This window comes from Bos javanicus, chromosome 11 (assembly GCF_032452875.1).
Source record: "Bos javanicus breed banteng chromosome 11, ARS-OSU_banteng_1.0, whole genome shotgun sequence".
NCBI lineage: Eukaryota > Metazoa > Chordata > Mammalia > Artiodactyla > Bovidae > Bos > Bos javanicus.
In genome coordinates, this window is record NC_083878.1 from 49,125,168 (window position 1) to 49,145,549 (window position 20,382).

A 20,382-nucleotide genomic window follows, 5' to 3' on the forward strand; every position below is an offset into this window, starting at 1 on the left:
GTAAGGAATCCACCCGCAATGCAGGCGATATGGGTTCGAACACTGGGTCAGGAAGATCCCCTGGAGAAGGGAATGGCTTTCCACTCCAGTATTCTTGCCTGGAGAATTCCATGAACAGAGGAGCACAGACTACAGCCCATGAGGTCACACAGGATCAGACACAGCTGAGCAACTAACACACACACATTTTGGATGTACTTCCCTCAATATCTTCTAAAAATGGACGTTATAGTGACAGTTCATGCATAAGCTGACTCTGTGGACCCACCCTGGTGCCTGGGAAGCCTGTTGACACTGGAAGATTGACTGGTGCTTGATAAATTACAAGCCTGCCTTGCTTTGTGTCTCAGACAGGAGCTCCTGAACACACCGCTCTGGCCAATGAAAGACAGACCAGATGGAGAGGACAGACTCTGGAACCTCTCCTGCTTGTTGCTGATCAGAGCTCAGGACACACTCGTAACCACACAGCCACCACCATCTGAGTCAAACTTCAGGGTGTGATACAAAAGAGAGATTAGCAATCTCTCACGGACTCAGCAGACCTCATCTGGATTGCCCATAACCAGTTTCTCAAGCTCCCAGGCCACAAGAGGGGCCCAGTCTTCACTGAGGCCTCTCTCTCAGAAATTCATTTTCTTATCATCACCCTTTCTCCCTTGTATCCACCTTTCACTCATCTTCACATCACTTCACACTCACTGGCAACTTCCATCTCTGGCTTCTAAGATTGATGAGACCTTGGATCCAGAAACCATCTAAATGGGGTTCTCACAGTCCACTCTGAGCCCTCACCTGGACCCCTTCCCCATCCTCACATCTACGAGCTCCACCCCAGAATCACCCAGTGACTCCAGCTTCCCCTGAAGCTCACTTAAACAGTGACCTCTGCCACTGGGTGACCTGGTACCTGACCCTTGCCACATCCACCGCATGTGGCAGGACAGGGGACACTGCTGTCATTCTTCTGGAATTTTATTCCCCAGCCCAACCTTCCAGGTTTTGGCATTCAGTCTTTTTACCATTGACTCACACCAGTCCTGCCTCATCACACAACTAAAACAGGATAAAATCTACAGTAACTTGAATCGTCCTCAAATAGCTTCTTATTTGCTAGTATACCTGAGGAGTGAGGGAAGCTTTCCTTTCTTTTGTGTCAGTGTTTTTTAAGTATAGAGACAAATGGGTGATGATCAAACATAATTCTACCAAGAAATAGCTTCAGCCAGTACCATCAGCCGGTCAATATACTACTTGTCTTTAGATTTTTTAAAAATTATTACTCACTGTGAATAAATTTGAGAGGGTGACATTTCTGCATCACAGGACTCCTACAAATTGCCCTCCAGCTATTTCTGTGACTCGATCACTTACAAGTCAGGCCAACTGCAGTGTGTGTGGCCACGCTGAGTATCACCTTTTCCCGAGGGTACTTAGTGATGGGTACTGTTCCTTCTGGGAGTTCCAGGTGGCACTTGTTGTAAAGAACCCACCTGCCAAAGCAGGAGACTTAAGAGATGCTAGTTTGATCCCTAGGTTCTGAAGATACCCTGGAGAAGGTCATGGCAACCCACTCCAGTATTCTTGCCTGGAGAATCCCATGGACAGAGGAGCCTGGTGGGCTACAGTCCATGGGGTTTCAAAGAGCGGGACATGGCTAAGGTAATTTCACACAGCACAGCTGTTTGTTCTGCACTGCCACCAGGGCCTGCTGGCTGCCATCTCTGCCAGGGGTTCAAAGCTGGGCCCCTGAGATCCCAAAGCACCAAGGGTTCTATCCGAAAGTGAAGAAAAGCTCTTGCACCACTATGGCTTCTCCATCTTTTAGGAGACATGAACCAGCATGCCCCAGGTCTTTTATGTTTTATTTTATTTGGCTGCATCAGGTCTTAGTTGTGGCATGCGGGATCTTCATTGCATCGTGTGGGACCTTTCGTTACAGTGATCGTGCTCTTTAGTTGTGGCACAGGGGCTCCAGAGTGCGGGGGGTTCAGCAGTCATGGCGCATGGGCTTAGTTGCTCTGAGGCATGCGGGATCTTAGTTCCCTAACCAGGGATCAATCCAGTGTCCCCTGCACTGGGAGGCGTATTCTTAACCATTAGACCACTAGGGAAGTCCCTGTCCCAGGGGGTTTAGCTGAAGCATCTCTTTCAGTGTTTACTCACAGACATCCTATCGCTGGGACTTGGACAAGTGTCCCTGGGGGGCGGGGCTGGGGGCAGACCTGGCTGTTTTCAGATTTGTCCCAGCCTGGCACATTGGAGCTCTGCTACAGACTAGAGTTTCCAGCTGCTTCCTTCTTCCCTGAGAAGGTGGACTCTCCCAGCGGCTGCTCAGGTAGCCTCTGGATAGTCCCCACAGCCAGTCAGTAGGACACACCCTGAACCAGAAGCCCTGCCTCAATCCCCATCCATGTTGTTGCTATTGTTTAGTCATTAAGCCTTGTCTGACTCTTTGTGACCCCATGGACTGCAGCACGCCAGGCCTCCCTGTCCCTCATGGTCTCCTGGAGTTTGCCCAAGTTCATGTCCTTTGAATCGGTGATGCCATCCAACCGTCTCATCTTCTGTCACCCCCTTCTCCTCCCATCTTCAACCTTTCCCAGAATCAGGGTCTTTTCCAATGAGTCAGTCAGCTCTTCCCATCAGCTAGCCAAAGTATTGGAGCTCAGCTTCAGCATCAGTCCTACCAATGAGTATTCAGGGCTGATTTCCACATCCATTTTTCCAGAAAATACTAATGAATGTCTACTCCTTTCCACATGTCCCACCAGGCACTGAGGATAGGAAAGTGAGTAAAGTCGAACCTGGGCCTGCCTTCATGGAGTTTACATTCTACTGGGAAAGAAGACAACAACCATACATGGAAGTGTGAATAGAAGAAACAATATTTAAGATGCCATGAAGCAGGCTTCCCTGGTGGCTCAGTGGTAAAGAATTCACCTGTCAATGCAGGAGACACGGGTTCAATACCTGGTCTGGGAAGATCCCACATGCCATAGAGCAACTATGCCCATGTCACAACTACTGAAGCCCGTGCACCCTAGGGCAAGTGCTTCACAGCCAGAAAAGCCATGCAAATGAGAAACCCACACACCACAACTAGAGAAATGCTCTCGCAGCAATGAAGACGCAGCACAGCAAATAAATAAACAAATACATTTATTTTTTAAAATGCGGAGAATCCCAGGTATCCACTGTTGCAAGAAGTAACAGGAGGGAACTCCCTGGCTGTCCAGTGGTTAAGACTCAGCACTTCCACTGCAGAGAGCTTGGGTTTGATTCCTGGACAGGGAACTAAGATCCCACAGGCTGTGGGGCAAATAAGCCCATGTGCCACAATTAAAAAGACCAGGAGCAGCCAAAAAACCACCACCACCAACAAAAACCCAAGATGGGTTGGAGGACTAACCCCCACTTACCTTGCATTCAGCCCCATGCCCTGCACCTTCTAACTCATCAGCATGTGGGCTCTGGAGGTGGCCTGCCTAGGCTCAGATCCTAGCCCCACAAGTTACTAGCTGTGCACATCAGAGGAGAAGACCCTGGGCAAGTCTGCCACCCTCTTCGTAAACTGTGTATAGTAAGAGACCCTTCCTCTAGGGGTCGGATTAAGCATCAGAGCATTGGCAGGTGATCACTCAGCTACCATCATCATTTCATTGCTATTATCTCATGCCTCAGCAGATATGATCTGCTTCCTTTATCCCATTACCTGTACCACCCCAGGGCCAGCATTATGAAAGCGGGAAATATTAAGTCCTGTGATCCTCAGGACCACGCTACGTGCAGTTCTGGGGATGTCTGTGAAATGTGGGAACATAAGCCAGAGCAACGGTCAGAACATTCCAGAACAGGAGTGGAGGGTTTGGTCAGTCTGTGGTGTGTTCTGAAAGTGAAAATGTTAGTCACTCTGTCGTGTCCAACTCTTTGCAACCCCATGGACTGCAGCCCGCCAGGCTTCTCTGTTCGTGAAATTCTTCAGGCAAGAATACTGGAGTGGGTAGCCATTCCCTTCTCCAGGGGATCTTCCCAACACACAGATCAAACCCGGTCTCCTGCATTTCAGGTGGATTCTTTATCATCTGAGCCACCATGGAAGCCCCACAGTGTGTTCTACAATTCCACTAAAACGTTGTATGAATATCTACGTGTGTCTTGCTCAATATGTGCCCCAATACTTCCCTTCTTTCTACTTCTGTGTTGTGATAAAAGTAGAGGTTTTCATCTCACAGATTGGGCTCTGGCTTAAGGGAGGTTTCAAACTTGGGATAATCAGAAACCTGATACACATTGTAGTGCCTTTTTAAAAAAAATTATAAGTACAGTTGATTTACAGTCTTGTGTTCATTTCTGCTGTACAGCAATGTGATTCAGTTATACATATGTATAATTTTTCTTTTTTACCACTAGTACCAGGCTTCCCTAGTGGCTTAGATGGTAAAGAATCTGTTTGCAATGCAGGAGACCCGAGTTTGATCCCTGGGTTGGGAAAATCTTCTGGAGAAGGGAATGGCTATTCATTCCAGTTCTCTTGCATGGAAAATCCCATGAGTAGAGGAGCCCAATAGGTTACAGTCCATAGGATCACCAAGAGTCAGACATGACTGAGCGAGCAACACATATTTTTTTATATTCTTTTCCATTATGGTTTATCACAGGACATTGAATATAGTTTCCTGTGCTATACAGTAGCACCTTGTTGTTTATTCATTCTCTATATAATACTTTGTGCAATGCCTTTTAAAAAGTATTATGTATGTATATTTCACACAATCTTGTTTTTAATTTTATTTTTCATTTTGAGATAATTTTAGACTTGAGAAACTTTGTGAAAATAGTAGGAAAAATGCCTAAACACACTTCACACAGCTCTTCCAAATGTTAACATCTTCTATAACCAGAGCATAATTATCAAGACCAGAATATGAACAGGGATTCCCAGGTAGTGGTAAAGAACCGCCTGCAATGCAGGAGACACAGTGAGATGTGAGTTCAGTCCCCAGGTGGGAAGAGCCCCAGGAGGAGGACATGGCAACCCACTGCAGTATTTTGCCTGGAGAATCCCATGGACAGAGGAGCCTGAGGGGTCACAGTCCATAGGGTCGCAGAGTCGGAGGTGACTGAAGTGACTTAGCACGCATGCAGGATATGAACACTGATACAGCACTACTAACTTATCTTCAGCTGGTATTCCAACTTTGTCCACTGCCCCTGGATTCTTCTTCTCCCCAGGATCCCATGCAGTCTCACACAGGGCGCTGAGTTATCATGTCTCCTTAGTCTCCTCCAGTCTGGGACAGTTCCCTCAAGCTTTGTCTTTCCTGATCACAGCACTTTTGAAGAGCAGTGGCCAGTTGCTCTGCAGAATGTTCCTCATTTTGGGTGTGTCTGGTGCTTTTCCAGAATTAGACTGAGGTTTTTCATTTTTGGCACAAATGCCTACAGAAGTGATTTTTTTTTTAACTTTATTTATTTGCAAGATGTTACTTCCCTGACCAGGAACTGAACCCGTGCCCCCTCCATAGGGACTGTGGAGTCTTAACCACCGGACCGCCGGGGAAGCCCCCAGAAGGAATGTTGTCTTCTCAGCACATCACACCAGGAGGAACGTGATGCCCATACATCTCATTTCTGCTGATAGGAACTTTTACCCCTTGGATACGGTGGTGTCTATCAGATTTATCCATGGCAAAGTTACCTTTTCCCCTTTGTAATTAATAAGTATTTTGTGTGGAGATATCTTGAGACTATAAACAGAAACCTTTCTTTTTTTTCGTTGTACTTTTACCCACTAATTCTAGCACACATCAGTGGTTCTTGCCTGCAACAATTATGGTGAGGTTAGTGTTAGTCGCTCAGTCGTGTCCGACTCTGTGACAACATGGCCTGTAGCCCACCCAGGCTTCTCTGTCCATGGACTTCTTCGGACAAGAACACTGGAGTGGGGAGCCATTCGCTTCTCCAGAGGATTTTTCCAACCCAGGGATTGAATCCAGGTCTCCTGTATTATAGGTGGTCTATACCATCTGAGCTACCAGGGAAGCCACTGTGGGGTTAGCCAAACAGCAATTTCCTATTTCCATCATTCCTTCTATATTTATTCATTGGAATTCTATTGTACGAGGCTTCACTTCATTTATTTATTTATGAAATTATTTATTTATATGTATATAGAGTCATGGATATATTCTTTATTCCATGAGTTATTATTTATACTATTATTATTTATTTTGTTACTAAAATTGTCTCAGATCTGGCCATTGGGAACCCCTTCAATGTGAATCCTATGTTTTTTAAATAATATCCTCATCATTCCTGGGTTGGGAAGATCCCATGGAGAAGGAAATGGCAAGTGACTCCAGAATGCTTGCCTGGAGAATTCCATGGACAGAGGAGCCTGATGGGCTACAGTCCATGGGGTCGCAAAACGTTAGACACGACTGAGTGACTAACACACACAAACATACGCACACACCATTTCTGAGCACTTTTTCTAGCACTGCAAAATCTTCTGTATTCATTTATATTTTCACTGCTCCCGCCCCAGAATCAGCCAGTTCTCCAAGGAGCCCTAATTGTTTTTCACTGGGAAATGGTACTTAGAAACCAAGATCCAGAGACTCGTATACTCATAGCTACCGTCATTATTTCCAGTCCCTTACAAAGGATGAAGCTAGGGAATATACATCTGTATGCACACACACATACATATACACCTATATCTATTTTTATTTCTATATCCAATCATCCACGTATATAAAACAATGTTGTTGTTCAGTTGCTAAGTCATGTCTGACTCTTTGCAACCCCATGGACTGCAGCATGACAGGCTCCTCTGTCCTCCACCATCTCCTGGGGTTTGCTCAAACTCATGTCTATTGAATTGCTGATGCTATTTAACCATCTCATCCTCTGCCACCCCCTTCTCCTCCTGCCCTCAGTCTTTCCCAGTATCAGGGTCTTTTCCAATGAGTCAGCTCTTCGCATCAGATGGCCAAAGTATTGGAGCTTCAGCTTCAGCATCATTCCTTCCAATGAATATTCAGGGTTGATTTCCTTTAGGACTGACTGGTTTGATCTCCTTGCTGTCCAAGGGGCTCTCAAGAGTCTTCTCCAGCACCACAGTTCAAAAGCATCAGTTCTTCAGCAATTAACCTTCTTTATGGTCCAACTCTCACAGCCATACATGACTACTAGAAAGACCATAGCTTTGACTATACAGACCTTTGTTGGCAAAGTGCTCTCTTCTTTTTGACACTGTTAATTTTCCTCCAGTAGGTGGCAGCACTTGTACCATCACTTTTGAGTGGATTCCTGCTGCATTTTGGTAATAAAGTCATCAGGACAGTTCACCCAAGTCAGTTGGAAACAGAACGCAACTTCAGGGTTAATAGCCTCACTCGACCCACAGCTTTAAAAAAGGGTAAAAAAAGCCCACATCTAAGGAAGTCTGTGAAGGGAATTCAAGCAAGTCTGTCCAAACCCTGCCCAGGCCACGGGGCAGCTGTTCCCCTAAGTGGGGACAGCTCCAGCCCCCAGCCTCAGATCATCATCCCTAGGTGGGGCTGGAGGTGGGGGGCAAGATGGACCGGACTTATTGAAGGTCTCAGGGCCCTGCCGCTTCATACTCTGGGGTCCCAAGAGACACAAAGGGACATGAACCCTTGTGTGCACCTTAACGGTCTCCGCTTAAGAGTTTCCATCTGAAGCAAGAAGCAGAGACCCAGTCGACCTGGAGGAGGGTGGGGCAGTGCCAGGGAATCCTGTGGCAAGGGAAACCACAGATCAAGACATTCAGACTCAGGAAATCAAGGTGGCTACACAGAGTCGCTGTCTCCCTTCATGGCCTGAGGGCTGCCTGTCCTGCTTCCTGGAGTGGCAGGAGAGGACAAGAGGTAGCCTGGGCTCCAATCCCAGATGTGCCACCTCCTAGCTGTGGGCCTTGACCAAGTTCCTTACCCTCTCTGTGCTTTATTCTCCTTATCTGCAAATTTCGTAGGGATTTGGGGTGTTTATGAGGACTGCGTGAGATTACACTGTAAAGTTCTTAGAACTGAGCGGGGCACAAAGAAAAGGCTCAACAAAGCTTAGCTTTCATTTTCGTTACCACAAATACTACTGTTATTTCTTTTTCATGCACTGCTTCATTATGGTTCCTGATCCCCAACGGTTTCAGCTTGCAGTGGGTATTGCTGCCCAGCCCCAAGACTTTAAACAGCCTCTCACCTCCAGGCGTGTTACTTCTAATTCTAGATCAAGGGCTCTGATTGGCCCAGCACATCGCTGTAAGCCTGGGCCACAGACCAGGCTCCACCCATATGGGCGTCCCAGGTCGCAAGGTCACTGAGGGCAGCCAACCACGGAGAGTTTTCTTCCAAAAGGTGGACAGCCAGGAATAGACCAGTAAAGTCAACACACGCATAAAACATTTTTCAAAGATATGTACGTGCTGTTGTGAATAAAATAAAAGTGAAAGTGGTTCAGTCGTGTCGGACTCTTTGTGACCCCAAGGGCTATACAGTCAACGGAATTCTCCAGGCCAGAATATTGGAGTGGGTAACTTTTCGCTTCTCCAGGGGATCTTCCCAACCCAGGGATTGAACCTGGTCTCCCGCATTGCAGGTGGATTCTTTACCAGCTGAACCACAAGCGAAGCCCAAGAATACTGGAGTGGGTAGCCTATCCCTTCTCCAGGGTATCTTCCCAACCCAGGAATGGAACTGTGGTCTCCTGCATGCAGGCGGATTCTTTACCAACCGAGCTGCTAGGGAAGCTTGTGGATAAAATATGAATGTATTTAAAGGTGTCATTGAGCCACAGTACTTTTCTTAATTATTCTTGTTATCAATAATATATTCATATATTATTATATTAATATTTTATATCAGTAAATATAAATGATCATCATTCACTTTCCCAATGCAACTTAAGGTGCAAATTTTACCATGTTCAGTTCAGTTCAATCGCTGAGTCATATCCAACTCTTTGCTGCAGACCCCATTGACTGCAGCATGCCAGGCTTCCCTGTCCATAACCAACTCCCAAAGCTTGCTCAAACTCATGTCTACTGAATCAGTGATGCCATCCAACCATCTCATTTTCTGTCATCCCCTTCTCCTCCCGCCTTCAATCTTCCCCAGCATCAGGGTCTTTTCCAATGAGTCAGTTCTTCTCATCAGGTGGCCAAAGTATTGGAGCTTCAGCTTCAATATCAGTTCTTCCAATGAATATTCAGGACTGATTTCCTTTAAGATTGACTGGTTTGATCTCCTTGCAATTCAAGGGAGTCTCAAGAGTCTTCTCCAGCACCACAGTTCAAAAGCATCAGTTCTTCAGTGTTCAGCTTTCTTTACAGTCCAACTCTCACATCCATACATGACTACTGGAAAAACCATAGCTTTGACTAGATGGACCTTTGTCAGCAAAGTACAAACAAATGTGTCACTCAGTCGTGTCTGATTCTTTGCGACCCCATGGACTGTAGCCTACCAGGCTCCTCTGTCCATGGAATTTTGCAGGCAAGAGTACTGGAGTGGGTTGCCATTTCCTTCTCCAGGGAATCTTCCACACCCAGGCATTGAACCCGGGTCTCCCACATTGCAGGCAGACGCTTTACGCTCTAATCCACCAGGGAAGCCCTTGTCAGCAAAGTAATGTCTCTGCTTTTTAATATGCTGTCAAGGTTGGTCACAGCTTTTCTTCCAAGGAGCAGGTATCTTAATTCCATGGCTGCAGTCACCATCTGCAGTAAATTTGGAGCCCCCCAAAATTAAGTCTCTCACTGTTTCCATTGTTTCCCTACCTATCACCCATGAAGTGATGGTCTTTACCATGTTGGTCTTTATTAAATGTCTTGATTGTAAAAACAGTCTTCATCCATCCTCAAATATTTGGTATATAAGCCCTCAACACTACACTGGGCTGCTTCTGGTCCACCTTTAAAGTAGCTGACTGAGCCTTAAATCTCTGGACCAGTCCACTCTCCTCCCCGGCACCCTCCCCTGGCACAGAGGCTCCAGGGTACTATTGCCCTAGGATCCATACCCCTCTCGACTCTTAGTCTCTGCCTGTGAGCATGCAGCCTGCAGTGTCTGGGTGCTGTGATTATTAGACGTACCTATAAGTGCTCTCCTGAGCATCATCCCCACTCTACAGAAAACATCTCCTTGGGTGGGAATGAACTGGGTGGTAGGGGAGGGGCATCCAGCATCTATTCTGAAGATACAGTGATTCTCTGGTCCTCTGGAGGACATTAGGGAGGGTTGGTAGCATCTAAGAGAGAAACATAAGGCAGGCATGTGAGATGAGTCTTGTGCCTCGGGACAGGAACCCATCTCCAGGCTCTGGGTTTCTGGCAACTGCTGGAACAGGGGCTGAATCTGCAGCAAGGCAAGGTGATGACTCCAGCTTCTCTCTGTGATACAGCCTGCAGGAAACTGTCTCATTCACCATGGACGACTGCAATTCTCACCACCTCTTCCTCTGCCTAAAATTCTTTACTCCCAGCACCTTCTAGGTAATGACCCATCTTCCAGGTAACCTCTTAGCACAGCTTACACCATGCTAGGCACACACATGAGTTATCTAAGCAGAGCAACGTAGGAGTCTTGCAAGTATTGTAGGTTCTATGTCAGATAAGGAAACCAAAGAGGCAAAGAGGCCAAGATCAACATCATCTGAATGAAACCAAGACCTGTCTGGGGCCCTGGTCTGTGCCCACAGGCAGTACTCTTGAAGCCTGTTGAGTAAACTCCAAGATTCTCAACCTGAGTATATGGGAAAGCACATCTTACTTAGAGATAGGCAAGCCCCTAATACCAGGAATCCACAGTTCCTGATTCCCGCCAGAGAAATGTCTTCCTATTCGGAAGTGCCTCAGAGACAATACTGGCTTCCCAGGTGGCACTAGTGGTAAAGAACCTGCCTGCCAATGCAGGAGACATAAAGTGAGGCAGGTTTGATCCCTGGGTTGGGACGATCCCCTGGAGGAGGTCTTGGCAACTCACTCCAGTATCTTTGCCTGGAGAATCCCATGGACAGAGGACCTGGAAGGCTACAGTCCATGGGGTCACAAAGAGTCAGACACGACTGAAACAACCCACACACACGCAGACACAACACTCACCATCATTACAAGCGGGACTGGACATTTGCCGCTTTGGCCACACAGCATCTACTCTTCCTTCCTAATAGTCACTCTAATTTCCTTTGGGGAATTATCTGACAGCTACTGTGTACTGTCTCGGTGGACAGTAATTCATCTAGCAATCTATCCTCCACTTCATAAGCCAAAACAGTCACCCAGATCTCCTAGAGCCTGACTTCCTTTTCATCACCTTAGAACAATCAAAGCCAAGTATCTGATCTGAGGTTGGCTGGCTGAATGCTCTCTTTCCTAGGAATTTGGCTTTGGAGCAGGAGACACAAAGACAGAGTGAGCTCATTGTGGAACTTCATTCACCCCAATGAGTGCACCTGGGTGAGACTGAAGTGCTCTCCCTGCTTCAAAGGACCCTTTGAGCTGCCCAGCTCCTGTCCAACTTCTGTTCTAGGTCCTGCCTTCCAGCCTGAGGCATCCATGGCCACCCAATCACTTCCCTTTTCTTAATTTAGCTTGAGTCAGTTTCTGTTGCTTGCCATCAATGAATCTGGCTAAAATACACCAGCTCATGCTAAGGAAGAAAGAATTCCCCATTTCCCTTCCACATGAGGGATTCAAAGACCAAGTGTGAACTCGCCAAGATTCATTTTCATTTTGTTTTATTTTTGGCCGCACTGGGTCTTTGTTGCTGCGTGCAGGTTTTCTCTAGTTGTGGCAAGCAGGGCTACTCTTCATTAAAGTGTGTGGGTTTCTCATTATAGTGCCTTTCTTGTTGTGGAGCACAGGCTCTAGGCTTGTGGGTTTCTGTAGTTGCAGCATACAAGCTCAGTAGTTGTGGCTCACAGGCTTAGCTGGCCTCGTGGAATGTTGGCCTCATGGAATGTGGAACGGAGAAGGCAATGGCACCCCACTCCAGTACTCTTGCCTGGAGAATCCCAGGGACGGAGAAGCCTGGTAGGCTGCAGTCCACGGGGTCGCACAGAGTCCGACACAACTGAAATGACTTAGCAGCAGCAGCAGTAGCAGAGAACTTTCATAGGGGTGGGCGGGATGGGTCTACCTGTAGAAACAGCACAGTCATCTCTAACAGTCATCTTTAAACTGGTCACCAGTGGTCTGACCAGCATCATCTTGATTGTTTTAGGTACAGTTAATCTTCAGTTCCAGGGTTCATTTGTTTCCATTTCTTTGAGGTCAATTCTCAGAATTGTGGCAGCTCACGGGTACAGTTTGCTCATCATGTTAACTTCTCCACCTGGTGTTTTGGTATTTATAAGACTGCTCACAGGATATGGCTCAGAATATTACCTATGTGCTGTGCTGTGCTGTGCTGAAGTTAGTCACTCGGTTGTGTCCTACTCTTTGCCACCCCATGGACTGTAGCCCACCAGGCTCCTCTGACCATGGGATTCTCCAGGCAAGAATACTGTAGTGGGTTGACATTCCCTTCTTCAGGGATCTTCCTGACCCAGGAATGGAACCCAGGTCTCCTGCATTGCAGGTGGATTCTTTACTGTCTGAACCACCAGGGAAGCCCAAGAATACTGGAATTGGTAGCCTATCCTTTCTGCAGGGGATCTTCCTATCCCAGGAATAGAACCGTGGTCTCCTGCACTGCAGGTGATTTCTTACCGTCTGAGCTACTAGGGAAGCCCCCAAATTATCTATAGCCCTTAAGAAGAAACTAAAAGTCCTTGACTATGCTTAATGACTGCATTATTATTTAGTCTCCTTTGACTGTTTTCCTTTGTTTCAGCATTTCTCACTCCTCTGATTGAACTTATTCTTTGACTTAAGTTTTCCACAGACAAAAGGCAGGGAGAAGACGTGGTGGGGATGGGGCAAGGACAATAAGGTCTTGCTCCATTTCAAGTTCACTTGACAAAGTTAGGCTACTGGATGAAGGGAGGAGTGGAATTTCTAGTGTTTACTCAACTCACAGGGAAAGTCTAGAGATTACCTACTCACTATTGCAGCAGTCCTCAGATTTGTCCTGGGAACAGAATTGCACAGTGGAAGTTGTGGTGAAAGACACTTGGAAGGAGAGTGATAGCTGCCTTGGAGACATAAGGCTAACCTGTAAGCTGGCTAATTTGCTGGAGAGAAAGCAAAGAAAGAAAAACCTGTGAAGAGGCCTCCCTGAGTCAGAAAAAAGTCTCTAACAGTGACCCATACAGGACTTAGGTTTGATTGGACTTCATAAAGCAATTTGTCCCCTGGGACATTGTTGAAAACAATAGAGCAGTGAGTCAGAAATTTTGGAGATTCACAACGCGGTGTTTTGAGACAAAGAGAACCCTTCCCAAACCTCTGTCATCACAGGATAGTTGTGGTCATGCTCAAGGCTGTAGCCCTTGAGGTGCAACATCTGAGGCATCACACTATGAACGGTGGAGGGACCTCACTAAAATTACCCAGTCAGTTACTAAACATGAAAACAAGCAATTCATCTCGAAAAGGCAATAATATACCTGGGGAGCAGAGTGTGACCAGTAGCCATATTTGCTATAACATATTACCTAAGATAACCAGTTTCCAACAAAAAATTACAAGACATAAAGAAATAGGAAAGAATAGGGAATTCCCTGGTGCTCCAGTGGTTAGAACTTGGCCCTTTCACATTTAAGGTTCAATCCCTGGTCAGGAAACTTAGATCCCACATGCCAAGAGGCAACAAAGCCTGCGTGCTGTGACTAGAGAAACCCCAAACACCACAATGAAGACCCAGTGCAGCCAAAAATAAATAAATAGGAAATCTGAATAAACCGTAGACTTTAGGAAAAACAAATAAATAAAGATTATGTGGAAATAGATTGCATCAAGAATAGAGAACCCCCACACTTATGGCCAATTAATCTACAACAAAGTATGCAAAATACATGGTGAAGAAAAGATAATCTCTTTGACAAGTGGTGCCAGGAAAACTGGACAGCTACATGTAAAAGAATGAACATTTTCATTTTGTCATATATAAGCTTAAATGGGTTCAAAACCTAAATGCAAAATCAGATACTATAAAACTCCTAGAGGAAAATGTAGGCCAAACACTCTTTGACAAAACTTGCAGCAGTAGTTTTTTGGATCCATCTCTTAGGGTAATGGAAACAAAAGCAAAAATAAACAAATGGGACCTATGAAACTCTAAATTGTTTGCACAGCAAGAGAAACCATAAAATGCAAAGATAATCTATGGAATGGGAGAAAATATTTGTAAATCATACCAACAGCAAGAGCTGAATTTCCAAGACATAATATTAGTTTACACAGTTCAATAAAAAAATTTAATAAACAACCAAAAATAAGCAGAAGACCTAAGTAGACATTTCTCCAAAGAAGACAGACAGATGGCCAACAGAAACATGAAAAGATGTTCAACGTCACTAATTATTTAGTTCAGTTCAGTCGCTCAGTCGTGTCTGTCTCTTTGCGACCCCCGTGAATCTCAGCACACCAAGCCTCCCTGTCCATCACCAACTCCCAAAGTTCACTCAAACTCATGTCCATCAAGTCGCTGATGCCATCCAGCCATCTCATCCTCTTTCATCCCCTTCTCCTCCTGCCCCCAATCCCTCCCATCATCAGAGTCTTTTCCAATGAGTCAACTCTTTGCATGAAGTGGCCAAAGTATTGGAGTTTCAGCTTTAGCATCAGTCCTTCCAATGAACACCCAGGACTGATCTCCTTTAGAATGGACTGGTTGGATCTCCTTGCAGTCCAAGGGACTCTCAAGAGTCTTCTCCAACACCACAGTTCAAAAGCATCAATTATTCAGTGCTCAGCTTTCTTCACTAATTATTAGAGAAATGCAAATTAAAACTACATTCAGTGGAGAAGGAAATGGCAACCCACTCCAGTATTCTTGCCTGGAAATCTCATGGACAGTTGAGCCTGGTGGACTAGTGTCTGGCATCGCAGAGTCGTACACAACTTAGCAACTGAACAACAACAACACACAATCAGGCAGATGGTGATTTGGGGAAATAGTTCTTGATGGAAATGTGACATAAAATGAGGAGTGAAGTGACCTAGCAATATGGAATACAGAGTTTTGTAAGAAATTAACATCTGTGTATAGAATAATAATTGCAAATATTCAAACAATAAAGTCCATGGCTAAAGAAAAATAAAATAAAATAAAATAAAACTACATTCAGGTAGTTTTGATGATGGCCATCTGACCTCACTGTGGTCAGAATGGCCATCATCAAAAAGTCTACAAGTAATAAATCCTAAACAGGGTATAGAGAAAAAAGAACCCTCCTACACTGTCAGTGGGAATGTAAATTGGTACACCCACTGTGCTGAACAGTAAGGAGATTACTTAAAAAACTAAAAATAGAGTAACCATATAATCCAGCAGCCCTGCTTCCGAGTATATACCCAGAAAAGACAAAAACTATAATTTGAAAATATAACATGTACCCCAATGTTCAATAGCACTATTTATAATAGCCCACATCTTTATCTATTCATATATATATATATATATATATCTTCCTCGGTAGTTTAATTGGTAAAGAATCCACCTGCAATGCAGGAAACACAGATAATTCGGGTTCCATCCCTGGGTCGGGAAGATCCCCTGAAGGAGGGAATGACAAGCCACTCCAGTACTCTTGCCTGGAGAATCCCATGGATAGAGGAGCCTGGTGGGCTACAGTCCATAGGGTCACAAAAAGTCGTACAAGTCTGAGCAACTGAGCAACAACAACAAAACCCGAATGGTCTCCTCAGCTGGTCTGAGAGCTCCTGGGGGTATGTTTGTGATGTACCCCAGGGTCTTGGAGTGACAAGCAGTACAATAATTATTTCATGACCATATGTGTGAGAGCTGCTAAGTTGTCTTGTTCACCACTAAACCCCTAGCATCTAGAACCACATGACATACAACCTGTTTATTGATTGAACTTAAGAGTCAGATGAGCGTGCCCCTCTTCTGAAACCCAACAAAGGAAAAGAAGCTGAAGCAAAAGTCTTGCATGATATTTTATTCTGAGAGGGAAAGGCAGTGGAGGGAGTTTGGTGAGAGAAACTGGAGAGAAGACTCCTGGATTCAGGAAGGAAGGAGCCGGCCGAGGATGCTGGAGTTTCTGTGCTTTTTCCCCAGGATGGGGTAAGAGGACCCAGGGAATCAAATGAAACCTACTGTGGAGAGAAGAGACAGGTTGATCCGGGCTCTGATTTCTCAGTCTCGGGCCATTTCCTTGGTGTCAACCTCATCTTACGTGATGGTCTCATTCAATCCTCATTTCAGCCTCAGAAATAGAAATAATTATTGCCCTTTCACAGGTAAGGAAACGGAAGCTCAAAGAGGTTAGGTTACTTGCCCAAGGTCACACCTCTGAGGAGAAATGGAGACCTGATTTTACCCCAGGATTGTTTGCAGGAGTGTGGGGAGGGGCAGGGGCAGGCTGCCTCAGGCTGTTAGGAGTTTGCCTTTCACCGGGAGGCTGTCAGGGAGTGAGTCCCTGCTGTTGCCTATGCACATACCTGGCTTGCTTTTGCACATCTTGATGTCCACACAGATAACCCGAGAGGTTTTTCCAGCTGTGATGTCCGCAGCAATGGTACGGAGAAATTTCTTCATGATTGACTTGCACAGACCTTTCAGCAGCCCCATCTTGCCGCACACCTTGGAGGCCGCCTCAATGACGGTATTCTGCAGCAGCAGCACCGTGGTGGGAAACGGGCCTCAGGTGAGCCCTGCTGGGCACTGTCTCTCTGCAGGCCCCGGCAGCCTTGGGCTCTCAGCGGGTCTGGCAGTGGGAGTGCTGGGTCCCGGGAGTTGGTGCCAGGTGGTAGTGGGAGCAGGGACTGGAGAGACAGGGATCAGCCCCCCTCCCCATCTCAAGCCTGGCCAGCAGGGGCTCTGGAAAGGACAATTGACCCTGCCGAGTCTTAGCCTCTGTATACCCAGGCCCTGTCTTCTGGGTGGAGAGTGGTGCCCAGACCCACTTTAAAGGCTCTGTCTATATAGCTTCTGGTCCAGGGCCAGACTGGGGGCTCCATCTGCTGGGGAGGTGTGGCGGGTTAAAGGGGGGATCCAAGCTTGGAGCTTTGGTCCATTGCTTTTGAAATATCTTCTTCTGACATCTCCCATGGAAGGGGATAAATCTGAGTACCACAGGGTGAAGGTAGTGATGCTGAGCAGCTTGGGGGAGCCACGGAGAGGGAGAGAGGGAAAGTGAAACTATGGTTCTGGTGATGATGCCTCCACTTGTTAAGTATTCACTCAAAGCTAAGTACATCCCACTTTCCAGCTCATTTAAAAAGCCTAGGTAAGGATTCCCAACCCTCCCCATTCCACTTGGAGGCACATCTCCACCCGCCAGGTCCCACAAGCCTCCCGTCTCACCTCATCGGGCTGATCTCCCAACTTGTCCATCAGATGTTGTATTATTCTCCGACAAGACCCACAGAGTAGGCCCAGCTCTTCTCCTTGGAGCAGCAGGTCACCCTATCAGGAAAGGAAGCCCATTAGGGTGGTCTCTCAGACAGCCCAATTTCATAAGGGCACCAGGAAGGGTCCCCTGGGGGCTTTTAAGCCAGTAGGATGACCCATGATCTGTCTGTCCATATGAGGACCTGAGCCAGACTGGCTGGCCCCTGCCCATCTCTCTGCCTGTTTTAGAGGGGCTGAGAGACCCCACGACCTGCCCCCACACCCACAGCACCGGCCCCAGCCCAGCATCTGCCCCTCTGCTGTTCTACCGTCAGACAAGGAGGAGGCTCTTGCGGAGGGCCCAGCCACCACTGTAGCCCCCACCCCACAGTCAGGTACTAGTGTGAACAAAACCAGCATCTTCAGCTCCCAGCCCTGCCTCCCCACCCCCTGACCAGTTAAGTCTCCAGACCCTTGCCCCTGGCACTGCCCAGGGAGGAGAGGAAGGAGAGGGATGTTGGGGGGAGGGTAGCAGGTGGGGGAGTATCCCTGTGTACCTGGGGATCCTCCAGGGCCAGGCCCTGGCACAACTCATCTCCATCACACAGATGGGCCGTCGCCTGGTCGTGGCTCTCAGGAGTCAGACCGGAAAAAGCCAGCCCTGGGGAAGAAACAGCATGAGCAGCCCTCCACAGACAGAGGGAGAGAAGTCACTACTTCTGGCTGGGGAGAGCCCAGGAAGCAGCTGGCGCCCAGGACGGGGAGGCGGCCTTGTGAGGGGTCCCGGGTGCCTCCTGCCCTGCTCTGCCCTGGGGCTGCTCTTACCCATGCCAGGTGCCCTTGGAGCTCATGCTCGGGTCCATCAAATCTGAGAAAGCAGGGCTGGGAGGAGGAGCCATCGGGATCTACCCCAAGGGGTATTTCCTCACCTGGGGCAACCAGGAGCACCGAGGTGATGAGCAGGACAGCCCAGGAGGTCATGTTGAGGCAGCTGCCCAGGCTCCCTCCACAGCCTGTTTTATAGAGGCTGCGAACCTGACAGGGTCCTCTTCCTCTTTTTGGCGACCTCCTCTGTCACTGGGTTTACCACAAACACCGGTACTGGTCTGTGGAGAAGTGGGAGGAGGAGTGTACGTGAGAGCTTCCACACACCCCTCTCCACCCACCCTGCCCAGCACTAGAAGTTTCTGAACTGAGCCGGGTGTTGATGGAGAGCATTTGCCGCCACGATGCCCATCCTGCCCTGATGTGGTAATGGGAAAAGAAGTCCCCACTACCGAGGGGTCGGGTAGGGCCCTTGGCCAAGTGAGCATCCATGGCCCCTGCCTCATCTCTTCCTCCCACCCCAGAGGTCTGGGCTGGTGTCACTACGTCATCCTTTTCCTCATCTCTTGGGTCTCCTTCCAGCCATTTAAGCCAGTGTAGCACTACCTGATTAAGATGAAGAAAAAGGTGCCCTCAGGGTAGATCCTGAAGCTCCTCCTCCCAGCCCTGGATTCTCCAGCTTCATGGACCCTGATCATGAGCTCTATGGGCACCCTGGGTCCCCTAGACCCACACCAGCCTTCTCACCATCATCAAGGAGGCCCGGCCTTTCCCTCAGAGCTGGGTTCAGCCCAGCCTGGCAGTGACCTGGCCGATGGGCAGAGAGAGCCGGTGGGAAGGACAGGAGCCCCAGCCAGGGTCTGGTCCCAACTTCTGGGTGTCTGAATAGTCATCTGTGTCATAAAGGTCATTGGCCTTCATCTGTCAGAAAAATTGAATAGTAGATACAAATAATTTCTTAGTATCCATATGTCCCAAATATTGCATGGGATATACTTACACTGGAAAGTATTTGTTGTTTACCTGAAATTCCAAATAAACTGAGCATTCCATAGTTTGTCTGGCCCCTTGAATCCTTTCTGGTTTATTACCCAAATCCCAGGGTAGCAGACACACTCACACTAACTCACATCACACACTTACACACGGTTACATGAACTCAGGGACATACACTCTCCAAAGCACTGACAAATTCACACACACTCATAGCCACTCACACTCCCAGATACCCACACACACATACTCACACATTAATTCACAACCACATACTTTCATATACTCATAAATTCACACATAAACACACCACCTTTATTCTTGCCCATTGTGGAAGTCAGTGAATGCCACACTAAGGAGCAAGGAATTGAAGCATTTTTAAGCATTTTGGCTCTCTTATTTTTATTGAAATAAATTTTCATTAGATAAGTAAGAAACAATAAATGAAACCACTTATAAGTTCACCAAACAGATTTACAGGAATATTGACGGATGACAACTAGACTCATAGTGGTCATCATTTTTAAATTTATAGAAATATTGATTCTCTATGGTGTGTACCAGGAAATTACATAGTGTTGTCGGTCAATTATACTTTAAAAACAAACTCTTGGAAAAAAGAGATTGGATTAATGGTTACCAGAGGCTGGGGTGGAAGGGTAAGGGGTAGGATTGGATGAAGGTGGTGGTCAGAAGGTATAAACTTCCAGTTACAAGATAAGTAAATACTAGGGATGTAATGTATAATACGAAAAAGATAATGAACACTGCTATTATATTTATTTTTACATTATATTTATTACATTATAAGTGAAAATTGTAAAGAAAGTAAATCCTAAGAGCTCTCATTACAAGGAAAACTTTTTGTCTACTTAATGTTGATTTCTATGAGATGATGGATGTTCACTAAATCCACTGTAATCATCATTTCATGATGAATGTAAGTCAAATCATTATGTTGTACACCTTAAAAGTATATAATGCAGCATGTCTGATATCTCAATACATTGGAAATTAATTATTAAAAATTTACATAAATATCCATTTATGCCTTTCAATGAATATATTTATAAACAAG

General features: G+C 46.6%; 1 protein-coding gene across 1 annotated transcript in view; it reads right to left on the reverse strand.

The window, feature by feature from the left end:
• The window catches only part of LOC133256589 (uncharacterized), a 35,266-nt gene extending 16,729 nt beyond the window's left edge, over positions 1 to 18,537 (reverse strand). The window contains exons 1-5 of the mRNA XM_061431378.1: positions 18,416 to 18,537; positions 18,044 to 18,147; positions 17,460 to 17,561; positions 16,595 to 16,763; positions 3,716 to 3,804 (exon numbers count right to left, since the gene is read on the reverse strand). Of these exons, the coding sequence (XP_061287362.1) occupies positions 3,716 to 3,804; positions 16,595 to 16,763; positions 17,460 to 17,561; positions 18,044 to 18,147; positions 18,416 to 18,467 (516 nt within the window). The 5' untranslated portion in view covers positions 18,468 to 18,537. The remainder of the gene's footprint in view (positions 1 to 3,715; positions 3,805 to 16,594; positions 16,764 to 17,459; positions 17,562 to 18,043; positions 18,148 to 18,415) is intronic.
• Between the last annotated feature and the right edge of the window lie 1,845 nt (positions 18,538 to 20,382).